The sequence below is a fragment of the Solanum pennellii genome, chromosome 11 (genome assembly GCF_001406875.1).
Source record: "Solanum pennellii chromosome 11, SPENNV200".
In the NCBI taxonomy this organism is placed as follows: domain Eukaryota; kingdom Viridiplantae; phylum Streptophyta; class Magnoliopsida; order Solanales; family Solanaceae; genus Solanum; species Solanum pennellii.
The window spans coordinates 7,365,373-7,392,811 of NC_028647.1; the positions used below are offsets into that span (position 1 = coordinate 7,365,373).

Consider the following 27,439-nt stretch of genomic DNA (forward strand, 5'->3'; position numbering starts at 1 on the left):
TTGGCGCTCCTCAAATGGGGCTGCATCCTTTGCACTTTGCCCCTTTAATGTATCTCATTTTGCACTTTGCACCCTATTTTATTTTATCCTTTCTCACGATGGTCCCTGAGTACTTTCAAAATTCAAATGGTGATCTATGTAGAAAAATAATTCAAACTTTATGTTCATATTATCTACTCAAAATAGTTATTGAAATTACTAGGAGATAACATTTTCGATCCTGTGTATATATTTACTAGTAAAATTATTAAAGCATCCTACGGAAATTTAATATTATAGAATTTATAAAATAATATTTATAATTTATCGATTATTAAAATTAAAATATTATATTATTTTACATACAAGATTATGTAGTAACGTAATAATATAAGGAAAACAATAACTATAGCATTTTATCATTTATCCTTCAATCAATCATCTTTAATTTGATTTTATAATTTATCTTTTTGCTTCCAAGAAGTGTTACTATTTGCTATTTTTGGGGGGAACAAATGAAAATCAACCTGAGTTATTAAATTTTCTAATAAATAAAGAATTATTCGTGAAGGGATAAATAAATTTTAAAAGCCTGAAAAAAGTGAACAAATATTCTAATTATACAATATAGAAAATTCAGCTCTACCTTTTGTTGTACATACATTACTAGGTAAAGAGCACGTGAATTACTAGGTAAAGAGTTTGCAGATCGCGCGAGGGATAATTTTTGGGAGTACTATATTTTCTTTTTTCTATATTTATTTTTCAATTGATGCATAAACTTTGTAATCATCATATGAGTTATTTATGATGTATAAGCACATGCCCTTTAGTTTAATATGTATTTGTAGGTTCAAATGTATTAAATGAAAGTCGAGGTTATATGGCAAATAGTATATTTCCATTAAGTTTAGACTTGTCTATTGTTAATAAATATAAAGATGGGGAACATGTGGCCACATTTTTGTATATTGAAATTCAACTCAATATGATTTGAGTACGTATTGCTTCTTTTACTGGCCACATGAGATGGCCTTTAGACATGTAAAAACTATTTTATACCGTGTTATAAAAAGTGGGAGTGGGAAACGAGACGTTTTATATAGTATGAGGCGAGGCGTAAGTCTTGAGATACAGGCGTAAGTCTCATGCATCTGCGGGGCGTAATCGCATGTATATTCAATTTTATAGTTTTATTACTAATAAAATAAGTAAAAGTAAACTTTTCAATGAATTATGATTTGTATGTGAGATAAGTATTAATATTCAATAACGAAGAAAAAAGGATTATTATTATTTGAGAAATATCATTACACCAATAAAAAAAATATGATTTAAAGTAGAAAAAAATTAAAAACGCCAGGGCGAACGTTTTTACGCCCATGACTTACATTTTTATGTTCAGAGCTTACGCCTCAAATTTTAGGACTTACACCTTATGGATCTACGTTTTTAATCTATGCCCCAAAGCGTTTTTGGTATGCCCCGCCCTGGGACTCGCCCCAAAACATTTTTGAAAGCACTGTGTGTCTGTGTGATTTCGGGCATAGATTGAAGGGGTACCTGTGCATTTTTCCATATAATTATCAGTAGTAAAATTTGGTTCTGTATATTCTTTTATGTTCGTGATATTTGAGTAAGTGCTTCTTTATACACATTACATGGTGAAATAGTATCATATTGGGTTCAATAGGTATTCAATAATCAAATGTTCTTCCGAGCAGTGTATGTACTATGTTTTCCTATCTCTCTATTTATCTTGTCCAATTGATCAGTAAACTTTGTATTCATCATTTGCATGTAATGCAAAGTTTATGCATTGCTAAAGTGTTTTTGTAACACCCAAAAAATTAGTAGGTGAAATTAGAGCCTTATTACGTGATAGTTTTTGAGTTTGATGTGTGGTTAGAAGTGTAAAATGTTCCCAAACTTATGATGAGGAGCTTAGGGGTTAAACGTCAAGGTACGACCCCCAAAGACCAACCAAGGTTACCCTAAGCCTAACCTCAACCAATCCCCAAGCTACCAATTAAGTGACCTACGGATGGGACCTACTGGGAGTAGGTCCATCCTCCATCCACGCCCCATGGGACCTAGTCATGGGTCAAGACCTTGAAAGTGAGCTGCGGACCATGGAACTAGGGAACTGCAGGACGACCAGTAGGTCATAGGCGTAGGTTATGGCTAGCAAATCTACCAAGTTTCGATCAAGGTGAGGGTTAGTTTAGGTAATTCTTATTTTAGTTAGTTTAACTAACCATTTACACTTCATAAATCCCCAACCCAAAATCATAATTAACATTTTCCCAAATAATTCTCTGTCTAGGAGGAGGAGGAGGAGGAGGGCAGATTTCCTCCATTAATTGTTTCAAGCTTGGTGAGGGCTTTGAATTAAGGTATGTTAGCTTTTTCATCTATGGATTCTTCCACTCATGTTTTTCCCAATTGGGAAGTCAAAATCCAATTCCTGCTAGGGTTTCTTCGTACATTGTGGGTAGTGTTTAAGTATGATTCCAATCTAGTAGATAATACTTAATTATGAATGATCTAGCATTTAATTATGATATTTATGATGAATTCATGTGATTTTTATGGCTAACTCTAGTTTAATTAATGAATTTGATATTGTGTAGGTTTATGCCATGAAAGGTGCAATTGAAGAATTAGAATTGATCTTCTAAAAATCAATGTCATGTGTAGTAGTTGTTCAAGATTAGGAACATATAGACATGAATTGAACTAGATTTTACGGAATATGTTATGATCTCAATCCTAGTTTATAAAATGTTGTTGTCAATATTCGAACTAGGGTAAGAGTATAAGTCATTAACAATGAAATTAAAAGATTGAAGGGCCGAGATTCATTTCATTTAAATAAAGCTGAAGGGATGAGATCGTGCCACATGGATAAATGATTATATATATACATCACATAGGAGAGAGACGGCTACCTGAAATCTGATAATTTCCAATTTATGTATTGCGTGCCTCTTGTTGAGAACTATAAAAATAAATTTAAAAGGTATTTTAAAAATCTAAATTCAATTCTTATATATGTCAACTAATTAACATATAATTGTGGTTAATATACTACTATTATTTAGTATTACACACTTTTAATTACCACTCTTCCTAGCCAAACTTATAACTTAATTGTCCTTAGTTTGTTAAAGTTAGAGATAAATAATGCAAGGACTATATAATATCTCCAGCTAAATGCAGGTTAAAATAGTTTTATATTATTCCAATTGAAATTATTAAATCTTACACCTCACATCAAACGACTATGTATATTGACTATTCATTATATTTTCTTTTCGACTTTGATTGTGTAAATTCTTTTACACCTTTAATATATAATAATTAATTTTTTGACAAAAAAGACCTTTTGAAAGAGAAAGAAATGTTTGTTTTACTATTCAAATAACTTGACTTTGATGGGATTCGGAAGACTCAGTATAGTCTACAATAATATTTTCCCTATCTCATGTGACAAGTAATTAGTGCCACATTGAAGTTTCGACTGTGGAAAAATACTTATATATTAAATTCATGGACTATAGTTAGGTAATTCACTTGTATATAAAATATAATATATAGTTGTATTTTAGTATTTGAAATGTTCATTTCAACTTCTTATTCCGATAACATTTTTTATTTATAGTAGTTTGTATCTTATGACAATTCAACCATCTTTAAGAATTTCTTTCTTAAATCATTTACCATCCTTCATCAGCAAGGGAAGGAATAAAAATTTCGTTAAATTAGTTTTATTTTTTAATAAAACAAATATAGTATAATTTTCTGACAAAGAGAATTGAACGATATATTTTTTAGTTACGTAGCTAGGCCACTATTAATAAGTTATTACACTATATTCTTATCTTATATTGTATTAATTAATTTCTCTACCAGTCTTAAATTAATTCTCCTATTTCCTCCCTCTCTCAATCCGTCTCCCCTACACATTTATTTGATTTTTTATTTAATGCGCCTTTTAAAAAATAAAAATAAAATAAGAATTTTACTATATCACTTTTAATTATTGAGTTATTTAAATGTCTGAGTTACGAATACTATTTTTGTAATATAAGTATAAAATGATAAAATTTTAAACTAGAGAAGTAAAGAATTACGTTCTCTACATTCTACTCTCTTTATTTTCTATTTTTTATTTTTTAATAAGAATACACTTTTTTTCAACGCATTTTACATCAAACAAGATTTAAAAAATCAAAATCTACTAAACAGTTTATTCATCTTCACTTTGACACGCCTCTAGTTAATACTCTTTAATTTTTATCCCTAATCATCAATGGAGTAATAAAGTTGATTCAAAACAATATACTAATATATATATATATATATATAATTGTATGGATTATATTAAGTATATTTAGCCCTTCTTTCTTTTCCGTAGTAAGAAAATCAAAAACTGACGTTGTTAACTTCATAATTAGGTATAAGGATAAATTTTTTATACACATTTTATTTAATTAAATGTCAAAAGCATAAAGTGCTCACCACAGAGTGCAGAGGCAGTGACAGAGACCATAAAGACTGCGGGTTATCCTGAGATTTCAAAAAAAATGTCAAATGTGTTTTTCTAAGAACACGAGGATCAAAATTAGAATAAGATAATAATATGATAACAAAAATTACCAGTGTGTTTTTATTATATTACTCCTAATTATTACCATCTTCGTCCACTTTTAATTGTCATAATTTTTTTTTAGAGCCAAACGATAATAACTTTGACAAATATTTCACGTTGTATTTTTTTCGTCATATTGATATGCAAAAAAATTGAAATTTATAGTATTTTTCATATAACTTTTGAATATCTATTCTTTTTAAATATCGAATTAATGTTATTTAACTTTAAAAGTTAGTTAAATTAACTTTCATAAAACGCTACTTGACAATTAAAAATGATCAACAGAGAGAGTGTAAATTACCACTTGATCATTTAAAAATGAATATTACTTAATAATAAAATAAAATAGGTATCATAAAATAATAGTAACATCTATATTTTAATATTAATCAATAAATAAAAATGAACAAAATAAGTATATATAAGACAAGTCTACAACACTCTTTAATTCCCCTCTTGTTTTATTTAATTGTCCCAATTCCAAACCCCAAAGTTGGATAATATAAACTTACAAAACAAAATAAAAGTCCAAAGAATAGAGAAGACTAGCCCCCCTTCTTTGTTTTTTCCTCTAAGTAAAGTCTCCTATTTTATATTAAAAAAATCAAAGTCTCCTCTATCCACATACCCCACATAATACTCATTAGTACGTAGCACATATATTTTAAATATAATAGTACACACACAAGTAGCTAATAACTCAAAAATATACAAAAAAAAAAATGGAGTGTAGAAAATTTGATATAACTCTAATATCAGCAAGTGATCTTGAAGATGTTCGTAAGCTATTCAAGATGAAAGTTCATGCTAGGGTTTCAATAGGTAGCAACCCTAACACCGAAAAACGGACCCCAACGGACAAGCATGGGGAGATAAATCCAGCATGGAACTTCAGTATCAAGTATACAATCTCAGAATGGATGATCAAGTATCAAAATGACATGTTAGTGATTAAGTTATACTGCAAGAGGAAACTCGGGGATCGATATATAGGTGAAGTTCATATGTCTATGAAGGAGTTATACGAGTATTCATATGCTAATGGAGGTAGTGCTATCATGACTTGTCCTGTACATAAAGGTTCTGCTCAATCTCAAGGTGTTTTGAGGTTTTCATATAGGTTTAGTGAAAGAGTTATGATTGATAAGTTAGTTCTGGCTGAGAGCATTGCTGGTTGGAGTATGTGTAATTATTTGGAGTGAATTTGATTTTCTAGTCTTTTTGCCTTTTTATGCTTTTGTACTAATGGATTTGACCATCATATATATAGTTTGTGTGTTTTTGTTTTTGAATTGAATGTTGAAGTGATGATGAGGTTCGGAAAATAAAAATATATGTTTTTGTTTTGAATTGATCAATGTTCAATGATGCTATATTAGGGATTCGGAAAATAAAAATGTATTGGTTAGACTTGAATGTAGAACCTCAAAGGCACTATAACAAAAATATTATTAGCGGCAATTAATTCTTAATTGTCACTAAATATGTATTTTTAGCGGCAATTGACACTCTTTGTATATGTCCCTAAAACCTTTAGTGATATCGATTCTAATGACACTTAACTAATGCCGGTAAAGACTTTAACACTCTTTATTAATGTCAATATTAATGCCGCTAAAAGTTATTTTTGTTATAGTGAGAGGAATTTTGAAATCTGATCTCGGCTACAAGTTGACCTTTAGTCTTTAAGTTTAGGAGTTTTTATTTATATATTTATAAAATAAAAATTTAATTAAGTGGATTCGAGTGAACCTCTCGCTACCTTCTAAAAGTCCAACTCTTTTGCCATTAGGAAGGTGTTATGGTGTATAGTCAGGGTGGCGCTTCCAACAAGATTTTCTCCATACCAAGGACTCGAACCTGAGATCTTCAATTAAGGGTGTAACAATCCACCAGTACACGACAACCCATGTTGGTATTCATACAATACAGTTAATATTATTAGGTGAGATTAATTATTATCTTTTTTTTAAAAAAAATTAACATTTAATATTTGAAATTTATCATCCAACTAATCGAAATTTGCCTACTATAAGATTCATTATCTTCCCTGCCAAAATTTCTACATTCAATACTGGTTTGAACGCAAAAATTCTAATTAATGATCTCCATTTGAATAATTCAAATTTGTGCTAAATATGATCAAATATCAATCCCCATTATCAAAAATTTCTTCGCTCCATATTCGAACTCAAAAACTCTAGTTGGTTCAATCTCGGAAACTCTAATTAAGGTGGATTGATATCAATGAACTATTATATCTATTAATGATGCAAGAGAGTTAAGTCAAGTATGTATAATAGACTATATTGTAGCTAGTTCTAAAATGCACAACGGTCCAACCAATTTGGAACTTCAATGACCAAAGGTGACTTAAGAGTCAATGAATCAATTTGAGGGGAAAACAAATTAGACATATATATTGTATGAATTTAATTAAGTCTTGCGTTGATCGATCAATTTAATGAATTAAAGGCTTGTATGATTTTGTTTGACCATACATTAAAAAGGGGTGAAACAAATTTATCCAGACACATATATATATATTTATTGTGGATGGTAGAAGGATGTACACTTTGCTTTGTTAGGTGTATTTGGTACATAGGAAAGAATCTTGGATATTAATGTATACTTTTAGTTGGTGAATATGCATATCATACAATTTATTGTAATATTTTTTCAATAGAAATTTAAGAAGTTTCTATCCAGTTAGTTGGTCAGACTTTGAGTTGTCTTATATTGATTCAGTCAGTGTGAGTTTTTCCTTTTCGTTTTTGACATAATACATAAATATAATTTTTAATTTGGCTTTATCTCGAATAATTATGCATTCCAATTTTGAGTGTATATAAATATACGCTTAAACTTGTATAACATTAAATAAGTAGACACATGTATCCTACATGGCATAATACACTTAGGGATCGTTCGATACAAAGTATTATAACGTAGGGATAGTATTGCAAGAATTAGTAATGTAGGAATTAGTAATACAGAGTTTATTTTTATTAAGTGTTTGGTTCATTATTTCCCACCTAATTTTGGATTTGGATTAAAACTTTTAAAAATTTTTTTTACTAATTATATCCTTGAATTGTTATAAAAATTTTTATATAATTTAATTGGACCGAGATTGATAATTATTGGATAATATTATTTCTATAATCGAGAATCTTATTTTTAAATTTTTAGAGCTCGAATTATCAAAATTCAATTGCTTTGTAATTAAATAAGGTTTTACTTTGTTTTTTTTTTCTTTTCATAAATGACGTGTTGCTATAATTACATATTCGTTCGAAAAAAAATCAGAAACACTGAGGATGTTTTCTGTTTTGGTTCCTTTTATGATATACGTTATAGTGTGTTATAAACAATTGTCATTACTTTATTTCTCAGCTTATACTATTTAAGACCCTAGTTATAAAAAAAAATTAAAAAAGAATAGATGGAATTCTGAATTAATTAGAAATTCCACTTTAACATTTGAGTTCTTTTTAATCTAAATAATTAATTTCTTCGTTGGATACCTAATTTTATTAGATACAAAATAATTTTTTTCCCCTTATTATCCTATATTTAAAGTTAAATTTAATTGAGTGATTTATTGACAAAAATATCTAAGTTGAGCGAGTGTATCGATACAAAAAAAGTTCAATGTGACTTTATTTGATAAATTCCACTTTAACATGTCATCAGCGAGTGTGTTACACATACCTTGTATATTTGGCTGATTGTTAAAAAAAGTGCTAAAATGACACAATGCAGAATGACATGAAGTGTCTAAAATGAACAAAACTTAGTTAAGGTGTCTAAGTGAAAATTGGTTATAAGTTTAGGGGATTACCGATGGGTTAGGCCTAAAAATTTTTGGTCATTTTAACCCTTTTTCATAATAAGAATACATATTTGATTTGCATAATGGAGAAATAAACAAAAAAAATTACATAATACATAAATATCATTTTTAACTTATTTTTTAAACAGAAAAGAGTCTAAAATACCTTTAAATTATTGGAAATTGTACAAATCTACCCTTCATCCACCTATTGGCTCCAAAATGCCTTTTTCACCCATCTATTGGCTCCAAAATACTTTTGGGTTCAAAATTGACCACTTGTTTAACGGTTTCAAATTTAAACCATTTAAATATTTTTGTTAAAATACTTGACGCTCAACTATTGGATATAATTTAATTTATTAACATCATTTGTAAACCAACCCACTACCTACCCATTACTAATTAAACCCCACTCAATTAATAAACCAATTCTAATATCGAAATCGTCCTAAACACTACTAAAACATGACGAAATTACAGATTTGTGAAAATGACATTCAAAATTATTCGAGTTCGAATTGAAACCCCAATTAAATTTAGGTTGAGCCGCTTATTTAAGAGAATTCTTTCAATAGGATTCTCTTTCAAGCTTGAATTCAAATTTTATAAAGAAGTAGTACATCCCGAATTATTTCATACATTTTTTAAAATATAATTTTATAAATATTTATTATTTATTTTAAATATTAAAACTTTAATATATTCTTTTTTCAAAAAGTTATCTATTAAGTAACATCACATAATTGAGACGAATGAATAATTAAGATGAACATAGTCAGACTTTTAAGTTTATCGGTAATTTCTAATTAGACACTTGAATTATAATATGTTTTGATTTGAGGACTTGAATGTATGATAATCTACTTCTATAGATATTTTCGCATCAAATTTTTAGAAACACTCATTGGCAGTAGTTTTTCTGTTGTTGCATTAGTAATGGGGCGGGTTTATTAATTAGTAGTGGTTTAATTAGTTATGGGTGGGTAGTAGATTGATTTATAAAGTATACTAATAAGTTAAATTATAACAAATAGTTGAGAGTCATGTCTTAGAAAAATATTTAAATAGTTTAAATCTAAAATCGTTAAATAAATGGTCAATTTTGAACCAAAAGGTAGATGAGAAGGGTATTTTGGAGCCAATAGGTGGATGAGAAGGGTATTTTGGAGCCAATATGTGGATGGAGGGTAGTTTTGTACCATTTCTGATACTTTAAAGGTATTTTAGGCTCTTTTTCGTTTTTTAAAAAGACCCTTGACTTGAGCGGACAAATTTGACTTTTAATTTCAGGTATGCATAAGTAGGCACTTAAACTTGTATGAAATTGAACAAATCGACACATTCTTCTGACATGCACTCTACATGACAATTTTGTGTCCTACATTGCATTCTTCTTCTGGTAAGGAGTATTAGGAGAAATAGTCCATGTATTATGTATGGTACTATTTATTACTATGTTTGATAGATTTTTTTGGTCCATATATAACTAATCCATAGATTAGTTATACAATATACATGGTATTATATGATGTATTATTAATACCTTCTATTTGGTGATATTAGTAATGCATATCTTTTAATTTCATGAGGATATCTATGTGAAGATAAAAATATCCCTCAAATTCTTTTAATCATTTTATTTATTTTCTTGATTTTATTTTTATATTTTATATTTATATTGGTAGATTTATTCAAATAGTTTAGCTTACAAAACTTATTATTTTAAAAGAGTTGTTTGTTGCTCAAAAGACTATTCAATTTTGAGAACAAATTAAATAAAAACACGCGGCATGTATATTAAAAATATTTTTTAAATAATAATATTTTAATAAATTGAAGAAGTAGCCAATGACTTAATGACACGTGAAATTTTTTACACAAAAAAATAATTATAAAAAAAATAAATCTACCAAGGTCATCTTCTCTGTCCACCCACTCCAACCCCTACCCCCCACCCACCCAAATCATCTCCTTCACTATTCCTCACCCACCCAATGTCTTCTACACCTTTGTCCATCCTAACCCCAACCCGTTCCCCACCCACATTGTCTTCTCCACCCCTCTCCCACCCCATCCATCGTCTTTCAAGATTTTTTGTTGCCCTTCTTCTTTGCGATAACATGAATCGTGATTTTTTTAATGAGTTGAAATGTATTTTTTTGTGAAATCTCTTCGTTCAATGTTCATTTTCTTTGTCCATAGCATCATCAAAACTATTCTCCATTGAAGGAGTTCAAGTTTTGAGAGATGCTGGCTAAAAAATGAGGAAGAAGATGAAAAAAATAAAATAAAAATGAATAAATTAGTCTTTTACACGCTAGTAGTGAGTATGTTACACTCTCTAGGCCATGTCAGTAAAAAATGTTAAAATGACACAACGAGACATGACATGAGGTGTCTAAAATGAACAATGCTTAATTAAGGTGTCTAAGTGAAAATTAGTGCCAAGTTTACAGGGCCACCGATGAATTAGATCATTTATTTAATTTGGATAATCATTACCCTCAATTAACCTATTGGTCAATCGATGCCCCTATCCTTATTCCCCCCCCCCCTCAATTTACCCCTAAAACAAACAAATAGTGACATCAAATATTTGGGTGACATAACATTCTTCTATTGAATTTTACATAACCCAAATATGATTTAACTTACCTAAATTCCATAGTGTAAAACCTGAATAACATTTTATTTATACTCTTTTTCAATTTACAAAAATCCCTTCAAAATCAGTGCTATCCAGATACATAGAAAATAATTCAGATACATTAATTTCAATACATTAAAACAAAATCACTTACACTTTAAAGTAAAGAGAATCAGTTTTGAATTTGAGTTCCATAAATCAAGCTAATCAATATGTTGTCAATCTTTCTCAAATGGTAACAACTTCAATTAATTCAAAATTCAAATTTTAATGTCTCAATTCTCTTCCAAATCCTTCTAGCTTCAAACAATTCAACCAATCCTTCCAGAATCAACAAATTCAAAATTCATTTTTCTCTCTCCATTCATCGTCTCATGTTCATATTAGATTCAAATTTGTCAAAGTTTGATAAGATACATAATGAATAGTTGTTGAAAAATAATTTCTTTTGTGAATCTCAAATACAACATTGCACTAGATCGATGGGATGAGAAAAACTTAAAAATTCGATATATAGTTAAAGAAAATCACAAGAAAATGTTGATTCTGCTACTTAGCATACTCTTCATCTCATCTCGAATCGTGGCACCACAGTAAGAGATGGTAAAAGAAGTTGCTGACCACTTCAACTTGTATTTCAAAATACATTAGTTGATGTATCATAAAATTGTTCTTCTCATTCTTTCTAAAACAAATCTCATTTTTTAATCAAACTTGTCGATAAATTGTATTGATACAACATGAACATGTCCATCTTGTTGAGACATTCTGAAACCTGAGAAAGTGAGGTGAGGTATGAATAATACAAAAGTAATGAAATTATTGTTGGTCAAAAAATTGATTTGTGAATCTCAAGCCAACCATTGCATTTGAATTAAAGATCGATGAGTTGAGGAAAAGCTGGCTATCTGATACATCGTTGAGGTGAAGAAATAAGAGTTTGAATTTTTAATGTATCCGCTATGGATTGATACAACCAACAGAAAGACTGAAGAGATGTATAGCTTTGATGAATCATTCATACCTTTTATAATGTTGTGTAATCGTTTTCTGAATTTTGTTTTTGAAATGGATAGATTTATCAATACATTACTATTTATGTATCCCGTTTAAATTGATAATTGTTATATTTTTACCAGATACATTAAATAAGTAATTATTTTCCATAAGATGTAAAGTTTGAGATTGATACCTTACTTTGTGGTAGTTGGTAAGATACAATTAGTAGAAATTCAAATTTACGTATCATGTAGAAAATTGTATATTTGTTCATGCAATAATAGAATGGTGTGTATCCGATACATTATATCATGTATCAATTATATGATTTAGTAGATGTAATATTGTGTTCCATAAAATTGTGTCTCTAACGCACAATTTGTTCGTTTGATAAAAAAAAGTTATATTTGATATTAGCACTTTTAAGAGACATAATGTTGTGTACAGAATTCATTATGTTGTGTATCTAATACATGATTAATATATGGATTAATGCGCTCCATGTTTATTATATCAGATGCATAGCTGCAAGAACTTCATATTTTGCCTTGAACTAAACAAACTTTTGATAATAACATTTGTATATTACTGTTTATGAATCTGATACATAATTGTGTGACACTTAATGTATAAATGTATCATGTACTGTGTACAGATACATATCCTTCTAAATTTAAATAAGATAGAAGATACATAGCAACACCTAGATACATGATAAATGATATATTTGGTAGAAGTTTTATATCAAGTATCAAAACTAATTAAGTTTATGTATCAAAACTAATATTTCAACACAATACACTGTATATGATAGATTATGACGTATCATAGTGTTAAAACAAAGGCATTATACATTAATTTAAGAAATAAAATTGACTAAATACATTAAAAATTTAGTTAATGTATCCCAAACTATATCCGTAAAATAATTTTAGTAATTTGAACACGATAAATTGTACATAATGAAATTATAATGTATCATAATGTTGAAGCGAAGACGTTATACATTAATTTAAGAAACAAAAACGACTTGATACATTAAAAATCTAAACTCATATATATCAAAAAAGATGAACAATAAAAAATTGGGAAAAAACTCAACAATCTAATCTATTTTGACTTCTCCTTCTCAGCTATTACTTTAGAAGACAAATGTACATCAACTTTTTCCTACATTTACTTTAGAAAACAAAGGTACATCCTTCTTTTCATTCTCTTTATCAACACTCACCCTTGTATCTTTTTTTACTATTAACATAGACGTCACCTATGAATCTCGATCCAAAGTCCTTACCAAAGCCACCAGTAGATTGACTTTTTGCCTTTTTGAGCGTTTATTCCACATCTATTTAGACAGTGAAGATGCATCCTTCTTTGACTAGTTGAGTAATATCAACACTAAGAGAATGGTCCTGATCCATATGCATCAAGAAATAGAGACTAAAATTAATAAAATCGAAGAAGACGACTTTGAAGGAAACACAATATATCAATTGAGTAGTTTGAATTTGATTGACCGGAGAGAGAATCCTTTTGAAAATAAAATTGATATGAAAATTCTAACTGATAGGATTGTAGAGAATCCTTTTGAAATCAGATTGATATGAAAATTGTAACTAATAAGATTGTAGAGTGAAATTAGGGAGAGAAAAAAGGAAGGAAATCACGTGTCAAGGTTGGGATACTTATGTATCTGCTTGGCTTAAAAATTGAGAGAAAATAAGGGATTTTGAAAATATTTTAAAATGGTAGGGAATAATGAAAATTATAGAAAAATACCAATTTAAACCCATTAAACCTATCTATACTAACTGTACAATGTTTTACAAACAAAAAACCTATATATATGCATTTAAAATGTTTATTTACCATGAATTCTCATCTAAATTATTGCAAGTTAAAGTATGATTCTCAGACCTGGAAATCAAATTAATCACAATTATGTTTCACAATCTAAATGTTAGAAATGTTACCTGAAAATTCAGACATTAATAAATCCTCAATTGAAGATAGACTAGGAAGAAGAAAATTTATTCATATCGAGACTGATTAGAACTATTTTATTTGAATTTTGATTTTTCTCAAATCGGCCTTCACATAGTTTGGTTGAGTCTTTTATTTTTACATCCTTTAAACCTTTTGAAATTTCATATCTTCCTTGATAAAATTTGTTGAAACTTCAAGTTTCAAGATTAATTTTTTATTTTTTCTCCGTCTTTTATTTTCAATTTTTTTGTTGAGATTTCTTCTTCAAATCAAAATTTAAAGAGTAGTGCAATGGTGAGATAATTTAACTAAGAGTTAAGTCATCCGCGGCCCCCTAAAGTTGTCGGCATAATTCATTTAAACACCTCAACTAAGGTTAGTACCTATTAGACACTCTAATATTAACAAATATGTACTTATTAAACACAAAATGATAATAAGCTTTTAAAATGAGGTGTGTGTAAAGCACGCACACAATTTATAAAGCAACCAATAAAGCTGCAATATGTGGCACATGGACCCAATCTAATGAATAATCAATTTTTTTTAAGAAAANTACCCAAACCCACCCACCCATCTTTCTTCTTCTTCCCTTCACCGGCCATCCTGATTTTAACAAAAATATTTTAATTTTTCGGCGATAACAAAAAGAAGAAAAATGAAAATCTCCCCCACCCGCTCCTCGAATCCATCCACCTACTCATTATCTTCTTCTTCTTCATCCATAGTTACTTATCATTTTCTATTCCTTTGAAATGATTAATTTTTTTTTCTTGTAATAAACTACAAGCTATTGAAATCAAGTCTAATGTAAATAGTGAAATAAATTATGAAGCACGATTAATTAATGGAGTGACTGCTGATATTTTTTAAGAAAAATAAATCGACGTTGATAAATTCAAAATCGACAATGAAGAGAAATCAAGAGGATTCAAATGAATTATATTAAATGTTCTGATATCATTTTGAATAAATGATTGGAAATGTTTGTTGATTGACCGAAAATAAAGATGAACAAAAATTACTTTTATCATTTCGATGTTCCATTTTTTTCTTGTTGTAAATTCTATTAACTATTAAATTTCATTTATAAAAAGTGAAAAAAAACAGAGTTTGAAAAGTTTAAAATGGGGTGAAGAAGAAGATGACCATTGATATGACCTACATGAGTAGAGTGGGGGTGGGGTGAGGTGGATGGGGTTGCTTTCTTTATGAGTTAAAAACATTATTTAAATAAAAAAAGTTATTTTAGTTAATGATTAGGACAAAAAAAAGTAAAGTTTATTCTAAATTTTTTATTTTGAAAAAATTGGGAACATATTCACGCGCTACTAGGCAATGATATACACTTGATTTGTCACATCAGCATTTTGTGCTTAATAGACACATGTTTTGAACATTTAAAGTGTTTAATAAGTACAAGCCTTAGTTGAGGTGTTTAAATGAATTATGCAGACAATTTTAAGGCATATGACTTAAGCCTTTAATCAATGTATGATGTAATTACAATGAACATTAATTACTTATTAATTTTAAGCTTTTAATCAATGTATGATGTAATTACAATGAACATTAATTAGTTATTAATTTTTTTTTAAGTTGGTCAAATATTCATATTCAAGACTAATTAAGTATCAACGGTATACTACGAAGAATATTGTAATTTATGAAATGATAAGTATTATAAACTAACTATCTACAGTATGAGTGACATATAAAAAGAAACAGAGGGAATACTAGTTTTCTAAAAAAATTTAAAAATGTATTATTTTGTTAAATTAATTTAAACAATGACTTAGTTTAACCAAAAAGGCGTAACTTTCTATAAAATTTATATTTAATGATAAACATAAAATCGCTAGCAAACTTTAAAGCCGGACTTTTATAAATTTTGATTGAAAACTAGAAGAATTTTCGCATATAACCACTCAAAAATAGCTCAATTATATACGCTTTATAGTTATATTTTGCTAATTAGATTCGTAGCTACATGTTGTAGGGAGCGAACGAGATAGGGAGAGGGAAAATAGATGTGAGCGAGAGCTGGCAGAGTGGGGAAAGACGAATTGTATATGTATATCTGCAAAATAATTGTATATATTAATTGGTATACATATGTATTTATATATCCGACGAGCGAGATTGGAAGAGGGAGGAGAGTGGCGAGCGAGATGATAAAAAATTGTATAATCGCATCTCGTTTATATAATTCGACATACGTTTGTATAATTCGCGTGTTTTTGTATATAATTGAGTAATACAAAGTCTAGGATTACACAAATATGATAAAACTCGAAATAACAAATTGATACAAACATAAACAATATGAACTTTAAACAATTTTGACAAATTATATTATACAAATTATATTATATAAATTATATTATACAATATTCGAAAACTACACGTTTATACAAACTTTAAAAAGTTAACAAAAAAAAAAACTAAATATATATGGTGATAAAACTAAAAAAACAAAGAAAATCATCGTCACATATAAATACAACCATCTTACACAAAATTCAAATCAAAGGAAAAATTGTTAGTAGTGAATTATACAAATATGATGAATTATAAACGTGACGAATTATACAAACTCAAGCCAGCCACGTAATTAATAGTTAATGTCAGTCGCGAGTGATAATTATAACAAACTATAACTATGATGGGTGAATCAATAATATAAGTTTGATTAACCGCATAATTTTCTCTTTTTATAAATATTAATCTAAATTCCTAAATAAAAAAAAAAAAAACTTTATTCTAAAATGTTGAACCGGTTTACTTGCAGAATAATCCAAACTCTCTCCTCTAAAACCCTCAATTCTTTTCTATTAAGCCCTAATCCAAAATCTCAGTCTCTCTGTTTCTACATTCAACTACAATGGGGAGCCAAGCGGCTGTTTCCTTCCTCACCAACATAGCCCGTGCCGCTTTCACTCTCGGACTCGGCGGCGCACTTGTCAATTCCTCCCTGTACACCGTCGACGGCGGTCAACGCGCCGTTCTCTTCGACCGTTTCAATGGTGTCCTTGACAAAACTGTTGGTGAAGGCACTCATTTCTTAATCCCATGGCTTCAGAAGCCTTTCATCTTCGATATCCGTACCAGGCCTCATGTTTTCTCTTCAGTCTCCGGTACAAAGGATCTACAGATGGTTAATCTCACGCTACGTATTCTATCTAGACCAGAAATATCACGCCTACCGTACATTTTCCAAAACCTAGGTACTGAATATGACGAGAAAGTACTTCCTTCTATTGGTAATGAGGTGCTTAAAGCTGTTGTGGCTCAATTTAACGCTGATCAGCTCCTTACGGATCGTCCACAGGTCTCTGCACTAGTACGGGAGAGTTTGATTAAACGTGCTAAGGATTTCAATATTGTGCTTGATGATGTGGCGATCACACACTTATCTTATGGAGCTGAGTTTTCGAAAGCTGTGGAGCAGAAACAGGTAGCTCAGCAGGAGGCTGAGAGATCGAAATTTGTGGTGATGAAAGCTGAGCAAGAGAGGAGGGCTGCGATTATTCGGGCTGAAGGAGAGAGCGAATCTGCAAAGCTGATTTCCGATGCTACTGCGGCTGCTGGAATGGGTTTGATTGAGCTGAGGAGGATTGAAGCTTCTAGAGAAGTTGCTGGGACTTTGGCTAAGACTCCTAATGTTGCTTACTTGCCTAAGCAAGGGAATATGCTTCTTGGACTCGGCCGTTGAGTAGGTAATCAATTGAGCAAAATGCTAGTTTATTTATGTATTTATCTTTTCGGAAAATCTTATACATTGTTAACTTATCTAAAATATTTACAAACAGACTCTAATTGGAAAGTCAATACACTTTAGTTAAAAGTAGTGGATCACAAAGATATGCAACAACAACATACCTTGTATAATCCCACAAGTGGAGTCTGGGGAGAGTAGTGTATACGGAGACCTTAACCCCCTACTTTGTGGGGCAGAGAGGCATAGAGAGTATAAAAAGAGACTGATCATGTTTTAAAGACTCATTTTGTAAGACTATATATCTAGATGGATAGTTCATGATTTTACCATACTGAGGCAGCATTGAAGGTCGTCCCCTTTTCCAATTTGAGTGAGTCTCGGGGCTGGGTCGGCATAGTTGTTTTACATTGCGTAGGATCCTCTCACCTTCCAAGATGTTACATGGACTGTGGGTATGGATAAGTAACCAGTACAGGTGTCTGTGAGCATACTGAGTAGGTAAATAGACCTTTCCGCTAACTTTTGGTGTATTATGAAGATTCGTAAAGAACGATGGCTTGTGGAAAAAATGGCTAATCCATAGCTGTTGTAGTACTGCCTTAACTGAGGACAGGAAGGTTTCTGGTGCAGACAGGCTTACAGAATACTTACTGGCCTTCTCTTTGCTATCCCGCAATACCAGAATTAGTTTTCCAGCATTTAATCACCAAATGGGATCAGGTTCAAGATGTCTATTTTTGGCAGATAAGGGCTAAAATAGGGGAAAGTAATGAAGGGGTGGGGAGTGCTCGGTGAGGATTGTTGTGAATGTGCCATGTTTAGTATTTGGTGATTAGTGAGAAATTTAGGTGGTCATTGTTGATCGTGCCCCTTACACTCTGATTTATTCCACACAGGAGAGTTGGAAAAATGTTTTGGATGATTTATTATTTCGTGTATTTGAAATGATGAAACATTAGAATGGTGCAACCTTGTATTATATGTTGAAAGGCTACTGCACCGGTCTCTCAAGGTTCATCAGTGAGTCAGGTCCTACTTCCTGATTTTTTCTTGGTTTTGTGTGCTAAACAAGATTTGCATCTGATTTATCACATTTTTTGAAGCCCCATTGTATTAAAAACCTTAACCTTTATTGAACTAATGAATCCCTCAATGAAATAGGAGATACTTGCATATTATATGTGCCAGGTTAATTTTATACTTCATTATTGTATTTTCAGCCAACGTGCTGTTTCTGTGCAATATTAAAATTTTCCTAGTTTGTGTATGTGGCGGTGGTGGTGGTTGGGGGGGGGGAATTGGTCTTGCTTCTGGTGGTGATCAAGATTTATTTACTTACTCGGTATATATTTTTTTTTATAATTTACTTAGAAATGTTTTCATACTAGCTATTGGCTAGATCTTAATGGTTGGATATTGAGAAGTCAATCATAGAAGAGGCCCAATCTTTTTCATGAACACTTGCATAGACTGACGAAATAAGACCTAATCTCTGCTCTTGTTATGTGATTTGCTCTTATTACTGAATTGAGCTATTGTTTGTTTGTTCGAACTATGTTAACAATCTGAAGCTTTTGTAAAACATGTATTATATGGCCGTGTAGTATCGCGGGGTTTAAGGCTGATGCTCTTTTGTCTTCCTCGAGTGAGCACTGTTTTATTTCTATCTACCAGATCCTCTGGAAATTGTGTCCGTTATCTGGTCCAAAAAAATCTTACCTTTTGTTTATTGTTTCTTTGTGGCTCTTTTGTTCCTTTCCAGGTGGTGGTTTCTTTAATGGTGTGGTGTATTTTACTGCTATTCTTCTTCGGTGGCCTCTTCTTACCAGTCCGTTTTTCTGGTTCAAAGATGACACCTTGATTCATCCTGGACAATGTATGTTATAGCGCGTATGAAGAAAACCAGGATCACTGAGGATGTTTTCTGTTTTGGTACCCTTTATGATAAACGTTATATTGTTATTTCTTTAGACAATCCCTTGTTTTCCTTAGCTTTACCCTATTTACTAACCTAGTTTAAATAATTGTCATGCAAACATTTTGATGAGACTGATGCAAATTATTGCACGTGAATCTCCAATTAGTATTTTCTTGTTGTTTATGTAAATACCCACAATTGAAGAAAACAATCTAGGTAAGCCACAGATCATCCATTTGGCCTAGCCAAATCTAATTTTAGTTCTTTGGAATCTGCATGGTTTATGTTAAGTGACTCAGTTAAAGCATTTGTTTGAGCTAAATTTATTTTAGGAAAAAAGGTTGACTGGTTTCTAAAAGAAATGTGAAGGCAGTAACAAATCCTAATAAGAAAAGAGAAAGAACAAAAAAATTACTACTATATTATAGCAAGTGGAAGTTTAGGTATACTACAAAGGGTGTACTGATATCAACTACATACACAGATCAAATGTCCTGCCTCGCCGGCTAAGGCAAATCTCAAGATGCTTTAACGATCTTTTGATTCCTGCAATCAACGTTGGACTTGCAACTATGGATCTATTCTACCACTCCCCATTGACACATAAAGTCTGGTGTTTGCAGAAGGATGCCAACTTAATTGATCAACTTGGGCTGCTCAAATCAGAACAATCTCAGTGATCTACCATGAGGTATGAATTACTACGGTTGGTAGTTCTTTTTGACTCCCAAAGACACCTGCATTCAGGCAAAGGATTCGAATAGATAGAACCTTTTCTGGTAGACTTCTTAACTCTAGGTACCATTATGCCCTTCCGATCACTTTCAGCCAACATTGATCCCATTTGATCCTTGAAATCAATCCAGCTGTTTAGAAGTTTAAGGAAAACAAATAACAGTTGAGAAAACACAAAAAGAGGCATTGATGTTGAGCTCTTGTTGCCTGGCACTTCAAGAGAATGTGCAATGTGAAAAGATGAAATGAACTCAGAGATGATATACTAAATTGGCGAGATTCAACATAAAATGCATTACAATTGGCTCATACATGAACTAGTTGTTGTTAGAATAGGAGTAGGAACAAGATTCATATACAACTCTTTGATTCTCTATCAAGAACGTAGATGCTGCTCTGATACCATGTGAGAAATATTGGAGAAGAGTATTATTGAATTTTTGTATCTATAGTACAATCTTTTTCCAAGTAGGATTTTCTATGTACTATTTCTTGTTCCTACTTCTATTCTAACAGCCGTGTTCCAAAATCAAGGTAGATTCAGCCTCGGAAACATTCTGAAATGATAAATTTTAGGGGCAGGTTCATTCCATTTCTTTTGATATTTACTTTTTGCAGGCAGGTTACTTAGATTATTCACGACTAGATAATGTCATGATTCATGAGCAAATAAGTTTTTCTACCTATAGAAGTATAATGGTTACAGGCAAGGAAAGCTAGACTTTGTTTTCAGTTACATGAGAAGCAGAAAGAGAAGAATAGAGACGAGAGCTATACGAAAAGGATCTCACCTTGTACTTGTGTTTTGCAATAAAGTTACAAGCTTGATTTTATCAGGTTTGATAGTCTTGGCATGTCCATTGAAAAGGTACCTTCTATGACCGATCAAAAAATGAGGGAAGTTCCCCCCTTGAGTGGTTACAAATACTTCACTAAACAAGCATACTAGGTAGTCCACAGCGGCTAGTCTTGATGAATAACCCTGTAAAACAAAAAAAAAGAATCAAAATCCGAAAAACTTAGGTTCAGTTCAAGCAAAAACAAACAGAGGACAGACACATCCATTTCTCAGTTGGTCCATTTGATGGTACACACTATTTCTTGAAGTAATGGCGCTTTGTCGTCAACATATACCTGAAATGGCGCAAGTTCATCTTTGGTTGCCAAGGTCTCCTTGGTTTGTAGGAGGGGAAACATCTTCCGCAGAGGTTCTAGATATCTATCTGCCTGGTAAATCTTCCCAGAAGCCAAATATATCGGAGTTTCTTTGGCAAATCCCATACCCCTGAGCATCATGCCAACCTATCCTGACAAAGAAAAATACATGAAACAAAAGAGTAGTTACAAGCCTACTAAATGTAAGACTTGATATGTAAACCTGGAGTTCACTAACAAATAACAAGAATGTGGTTGTCAGTTTCAGCGTGATAGCTCAAGAGACATGTTATATCTCATTTTTAAGTCTAACCTCTACAGGGGTCATAGGACATTTTCCATTTTTACGGTTGAGACCAGGTGCAATAACGCGATATTTCTGTTTGAACTTCTTTCCCCATCCTTTCTCACGTACTACATCCATTTCTGACTTCTCAACCTGTCCTCCATCATAAATACAGCATGAAAAGGCTACCATGTCCTTCACGTATAAGATGGATATTTCATCATTAGATTGAAGATCAACAGATTCACTCGAACTCCAGACAATCCTATGCAAGTAGAACTAGGAAGATGAAGTGTACCTCCTCAAAGCGAAGGTGTATAGAAATATACTTCCCACCAGAGTTAGAGCTCCTCTCAATCATACGCTTGACCAACTTCTTTGCAAGTTCTGATATGGCTAAAGAGAACTTTAAAGCTTCATAATTAGAAAAGCATCTCAGGAACTGAAGATGAGATGGAAGATGCATTGACAATCTATTAGCAAAGGGGGAAATACGAACAACCCTGCATGATATAAAGTAACAAAATAATGTGATAATAATGTCAATGCGCGCTCTTAACTACTAGGAAAGAGGTGCAAATTGCATACCGCTGCTTAAATAAGACAGGATAAACCTCTTCCAGGTAATATCTTGGAGGTGCCCAAGCTTGAACTCGCAAATTCTGAATGTTGCTGATATTAGAATCATATCTCTCCATCACTTCTGTTGGTAGTTCTTTAACCACTTCTACATAATCTTTAAGGGTGGACATGAAATGGTCTTCATCATAAATATCACCAAATTCACTGTTTTGTGACAAAAACAGAAACAACAAACATAGCCTTTGTGAATACAGAAGTTCAACTAGATATGGTTATTGGTGTTACTCAAACGTGAAACAGTGATTTAACATGAGAAACCTTGCACAAGAATGAAGCACGTTGAGACGGAACCTACACTAGTCTACGCCTATTTCATTTTAGCAGTTAGATGTGCTTGGTTAGAAATACAGAAAGGCAAATAATGTGAAAGAAGAGTTCAATAAGAAAGCAATATAGGAAACCTTTCTTAATCCAACACAACATTGCACTTCTTCTGCTTTTCATCTTATGAGAGAATGTCTTTGAGATCGTAAAATGTGTAATTTCAGAGAGTATAGAGCCTTGAGATCAGACAGAAAAGGCGATGAAGATGTGTACATTTTCAACCATTACTTGGTAGGGTAACACACTAGTAAGTACTGATGTGGAAACTTGCCTCGAATCCCTCCAGACATTGTGAAACTCCAGACGAGGAATAAGTAATGTGGCATTCAATAGCGCAGCAATGACTACTGCATTGCAAATCTGCAGTAAAAGCAATGAGAGTGATTGAAGAACTTTACTGCTTAGCAATTTATATCAGCTATTACTGACCTAACTAACAAACCAAATACTACCCCATCTACCCAACAACTGCAATCAGCATAACTTTTGTCTTCTTATTGCTTCTCTAATTAGCTATTTTTTAACAAAAACATAAATTATACTTATTATGTCTTTCTTTTAGTTTGTTTCAAAATATGAAAGAATGTTTTTTTCTTTTTGTCAATTTTTGAATTTAACTTCCACCTGTCATATTTAATATCACAAGATTAAAAAATATATTGATATATTGTAAGTTTAAGACCATAGAAAAAATAAAGCTTTTTCATTAAAGAGAAGAAATAATTTTGGATTTCAATAATAATAATAATAATAAAGATAGGATTTATTTTTGGCTTTATGCCCCATTAATTAACTTGACATATCGGTATGTCGAGATATTTATTTAAAAAAAAAATGAAGCTAAAAAGAAACCAAAGAAAATTGTACTTCAGCAATGATCTAAACGTAAAGTTAATCCAACTCTGTTTAGGATAGATTTTTGTCTATATATTGATGTTACTTCTTTTTCTTGATTCATTAAATCATATTCAAATGATCATATCTCAAGTAACATGATCGATAACCTATCAAATTAAAAGTATTTGAATTTTTTATTCAATGCCACTAGTCTGATTTCCCAATTGATTTGAGAAGTTCACAACAGAGGTTGATTTGGAAAGAAGATAATCGGTATTCTGAATTTGTTTATAGAGACAAACAAAAATAGATTTGTGAAAACAATTCTCGTTTTTGAATGAACCTAGTACAGTATTCATTAATATGAAGATTACAATGTTCGTATTATAGGTAGAGAAATCGTAGCTAATTGGAAATTGGTATATCTACTATGATTTATGCAATGCTCGCCGATATTGACAGTTATATTGACTGTAAAGAAGATTTGAGGATATGACACATATTTCAGTATATACTAATACTAACTTCTCAAGCTGAGTTCGAACTTGTGACATTAGCCGAACCACATGCTGTATTTACTCTCTTACAATCAGACCAAGACTTTTGGGGGTCTCAAATACAAATTAACTATTACAAATATGCAATTTTTAAATTATTTGAAAAATATAGTGATATTTTGACTCAACATTAAATTACATACCGATGATCGCTGTTGATTGAGGCCACCATTGGCATCAACAATTAAGTAAAGATTGGCTCCCAAAGAATCTGAAACAATACATTATAGTTAGATTTAATGTAACTATATGCATTCTTATATTGCCCACCAACTTTACAACTTTGACTAGACGAAAACCAGTAAATCTGCATCAATTTGCACTCGGTCAAGTTAAAATCTAATATTGTACAAAAATTTATAAGGTGGTTTGAAAATTCCAACACCAATGATAGTGCAAATTGATGGTATGAGCTATAATAATTTAGTCATTTTATCATGTAAATGCAATTTTGATCAAAATCCAATTAGATGATTGGGTTATGGAAAAGTGAAATGCAGACAAAATGTCAAAATACAGAGAGCAGTTTGAGTTTCGAAGAAGAACAAAATCTAGCACAATGCAATAATAACATGTTATTTTGATACCTTTAGTTGAGGCAGTAGTACCAAAGGAACAGGGTCTTTGCTCTTTTAGCTTCCTTTTGTATATCCAGACAGAGGACAGCTACAACAAGATTTTTGAATCAATTCAGCTAATTATTATAACATAACAAAAAGTTAAACAAACTTACAAGGATTAACACAATTAATGGACTAATTCATCATCTGCAAAACCCCAATATTCTATTTATATAAAAGTATAAGTGTTCTCTATAAATGCATATCTTTTTTTGGTTTCTCACCAGCTTCGGAGCTCACATTTGAGCTCAATTAAAATCTGAATCACACACTGTAGCAAGGTCCATTCGGGGGTGGCAATTCCAATAAATTATTTTCCTTTCATGTGTTTTTTCAGAATTTAAATAATTTGATTCCTTTTAAGTATTAATTTTTTCGTCTTCTCAAAATGACATCAGACGTGGACAGTAGTATTTAATTTACAAAGAAGTTACATTTTGCTTTCAAAGCATCAAAAAAAAAAAGGTCTAATAAATTCATGTTAAAGTTCAAAAGAACTAACCATCACAGAAGTGCTTAAATCATAATGAAACAACAACTTTGGACCATCACATAAAGTGACAAAAAATAGATCTTTTATACTCTCTCTAATCACTCTTAGTTGTCCAATTTGAATTGACCTAATTAATTCATATTTAATTTTATCTATATTCGAAGAATAAGTTAACTAATATTAATGGTTAAAATGTGAAAAATATTTTATTTTTTTTCTCTTTTGATACACTAAAATATAAAGTAAAATTGAAAATATAATTCTTCTTAAAATCACAATTTGTACTCAACAAAAAACTTTCACTAAATTTCCTCTTTGCTTTTCAAAAAAGTAAAGTTGAATAGGGTTTTCACGAATACCAAAAACACCAAAAAAAAAATAAAATTAAAAAAAAAATCATCAGTTCATAGATCTGCTAATAGCTCAAAATTACCTCGATTGAAGAAGAATTATCAGCTTCAATATCAGTCCAAAGCTTCTGAAAAATCTCATGACTACGATAAACAGCACCATTTGCTAAAGCAGAAAATTGCAGCAGAGAAAACAGAGGACCAACGCAGCTGATCAGACCTGTAAAGTATAGAACAGAGACAAGCAGTAAAAAATACCGCCGGTGCAACATTGAAAAGCTTCCCCGCCGGCGTAGTCTTCTCCGGCAATTTTGCCGGTTACGCGGAGATGTCGGCGGGGAGGTGTTGTTAATGGTGCAACCACCATTAACACTTTTCGAAGACATAAAGGTGTAAAAGAGAGAGAAAATGTATTCGATAAATAGAAAAAATAAAATATATGTGATGTATGTTGCACAATAGTTAGAGTGAGAGTAGTGCATTCAAATAGTAGTTGCTAATAATTAGAGTGGCCATGGAGTATGGAGCCAACAATGGAGGGGAAGAGAGTGAAGATTTTGACAGTAAAATATACTTGACTTTGACCTCCCAATGGTTTGGCAAATGTAAATGAAGAAACAAAAATGTCCGTTTCAAAAAAATTGACCTGCTTTTCTTTTTAGTCATGTTTTCATATTTTGATTTCTTCGGACATATTTAAGATTATATTTTTTTCATAAATTTCGTGTAAGTTAAACTAGAGAAAATATTACTCCTTTTGTCATTTTGGTTTGTTATGTTGCACTTTTCGCAAGTCAATTTGACTAATTTTCAAAGTTAAATTAGATTATGTTTATTTGATATTTTAAACAAAATATTTAGATAATCAAAAATTATATAAAAAATACTATAAATTGTAATTTTTTGTATATCAATATGATAGAAAAAATATATCTTAAAATCTTAGTCAACGTTTTTATAATTTGATTCTAAAAATAGAACTTATTACACATAATAGTGGACGCATCAAGTACATAGTAAAACAAATTTAGTTCTAAAAAAATTATACACAACTATAGTTTTTAAAAGGAATAATGCACAAGTACTCTGTCAACCTATGCCTGAAATTTCAGAGGCACACTTATACTATACTAAGTTCCTATTCTCCCCTGAACTTATTTTATTAGAATTTTCTATTCCTTTTCGGCCTACGTAGCACAAGATAGTGTCACGTAGGCCGAAAAGGAATAAAAAATTACTTATAAAATAAATTTAAAAAATAATAAGACCTTAATATAGTATAAATATGTCTCTAAAATTTCGAACATAGATTGAGGGGTACTTGTGCATTTCTCTTTATAAAATGTACATAATTTACAGCTATCAATTTAAAAGTGTATCTTTCAATGAACATGTTTCAAGACTATTTTAAGCATTATATCAATCAATTATCTTTCCTTCCTTTTCTCTCTTCCAAAATTAGTAACATTCTTTTCTTTTTTATGGATGATTTTGTAATAATTTTTCAAATTCACTCCAAATTCAAATTCAATGATGTTGTGCTTTCTCTCCCTTTTCTCGATAAAGCATCATTGTCATTGGATTGTGATGGTTTACGATACTCCATTGACAATCATAAGAAATTTATATTCGAATTGCAGCTTTATAAAATTACTGCTAGATTTAAATAAGTAATGTTTTGAAAGATTGGACATA

The 27,439-nt window shown here is 30.9% G+C and overlaps 3 protein-coding genes across 3 annotated transcripts; 2 read left to right on the forward strand and 1 right to left on the reverse strand.

Annotated features, from left to right (window-relative positions):
- The first annotated feature begins 5,348 nt into the window (after nucleotides 1-5,348).
- On the forward strand, nucleotides 5,349-5,933 carry LOC107004275 (protein SRC2-like). Its single transcript, XM_015202507.2, has one exon. The coding sequence runs from the start codon at nucleotides 5,359-5,361 to the stop codon at nucleotides 5,836-5,838; it is 480 nt and encodes a 159-aa protein (XP_015057993.1). The 5' UTR covers nucleotides 5,349-5,358; the 3' UTR covers nucleotides 5,839-5,933.
- A 10,961-nt stretch (nucleotides 5,934-16,894) lies between these two features.
- On the forward strand, nucleotides 16,895-19,934 carry LOC107004791 (prohibitin-3, mitochondrial-like). The gene is made up of 2 exons (XM_015203142.2): nucleotides 16,895-17,825; nucleotides 19,590-19,934. The coding sequence occupies exon 1, from the start codon at nucleotides 16,991-16,993 to the stop codon at nucleotides 17,819-17,821; it is 831 nt and encodes a 276-aa protein (XP_015058628.1). The 5' UTR covers nucleotides 16,895-16,990; the 3' UTR covers nucleotides 17,822-17,825; nucleotides 19,590-19,934.
- A 209-nt stretch (nucleotides 19,935-20,143) lies between these two features.
- LOC107004790 (O-fucosyltransferase 10-like) lies at nucleotides 20,144-26,335 on the reverse strand. The gene is made up of 10 exons (XM_015203141.2): nucleotides 25,828-26,335; nucleotides 24,869-24,947; nucleotides 24,425-24,492; nucleotides 23,159-23,247; nucleotides 22,510-22,707; nucleotides 22,220-22,424; nucleotides 21,949-22,116; nucleotides 21,615-21,782; nucleotides 21,272-21,462; nucleotides 20,144-20,611 (listed from the first exon to the last, which is right to left on the reverse strand). The coding sequence occupies exons 1-10, from the start codon at nucleotides 26,224-26,226 to the stop codon at nucleotides 20,419-20,421; spliced, it is 1,758 nt and encodes a 585-aa protein (XP_015058627.1). The 5' UTR covers nucleotides 26,227-26,335; the 3' UTR covers nucleotides 20,144-20,418.
- Between the last annotated feature and the right edge of the window lie 1,104 nt (nucleotides 26,336-27,439).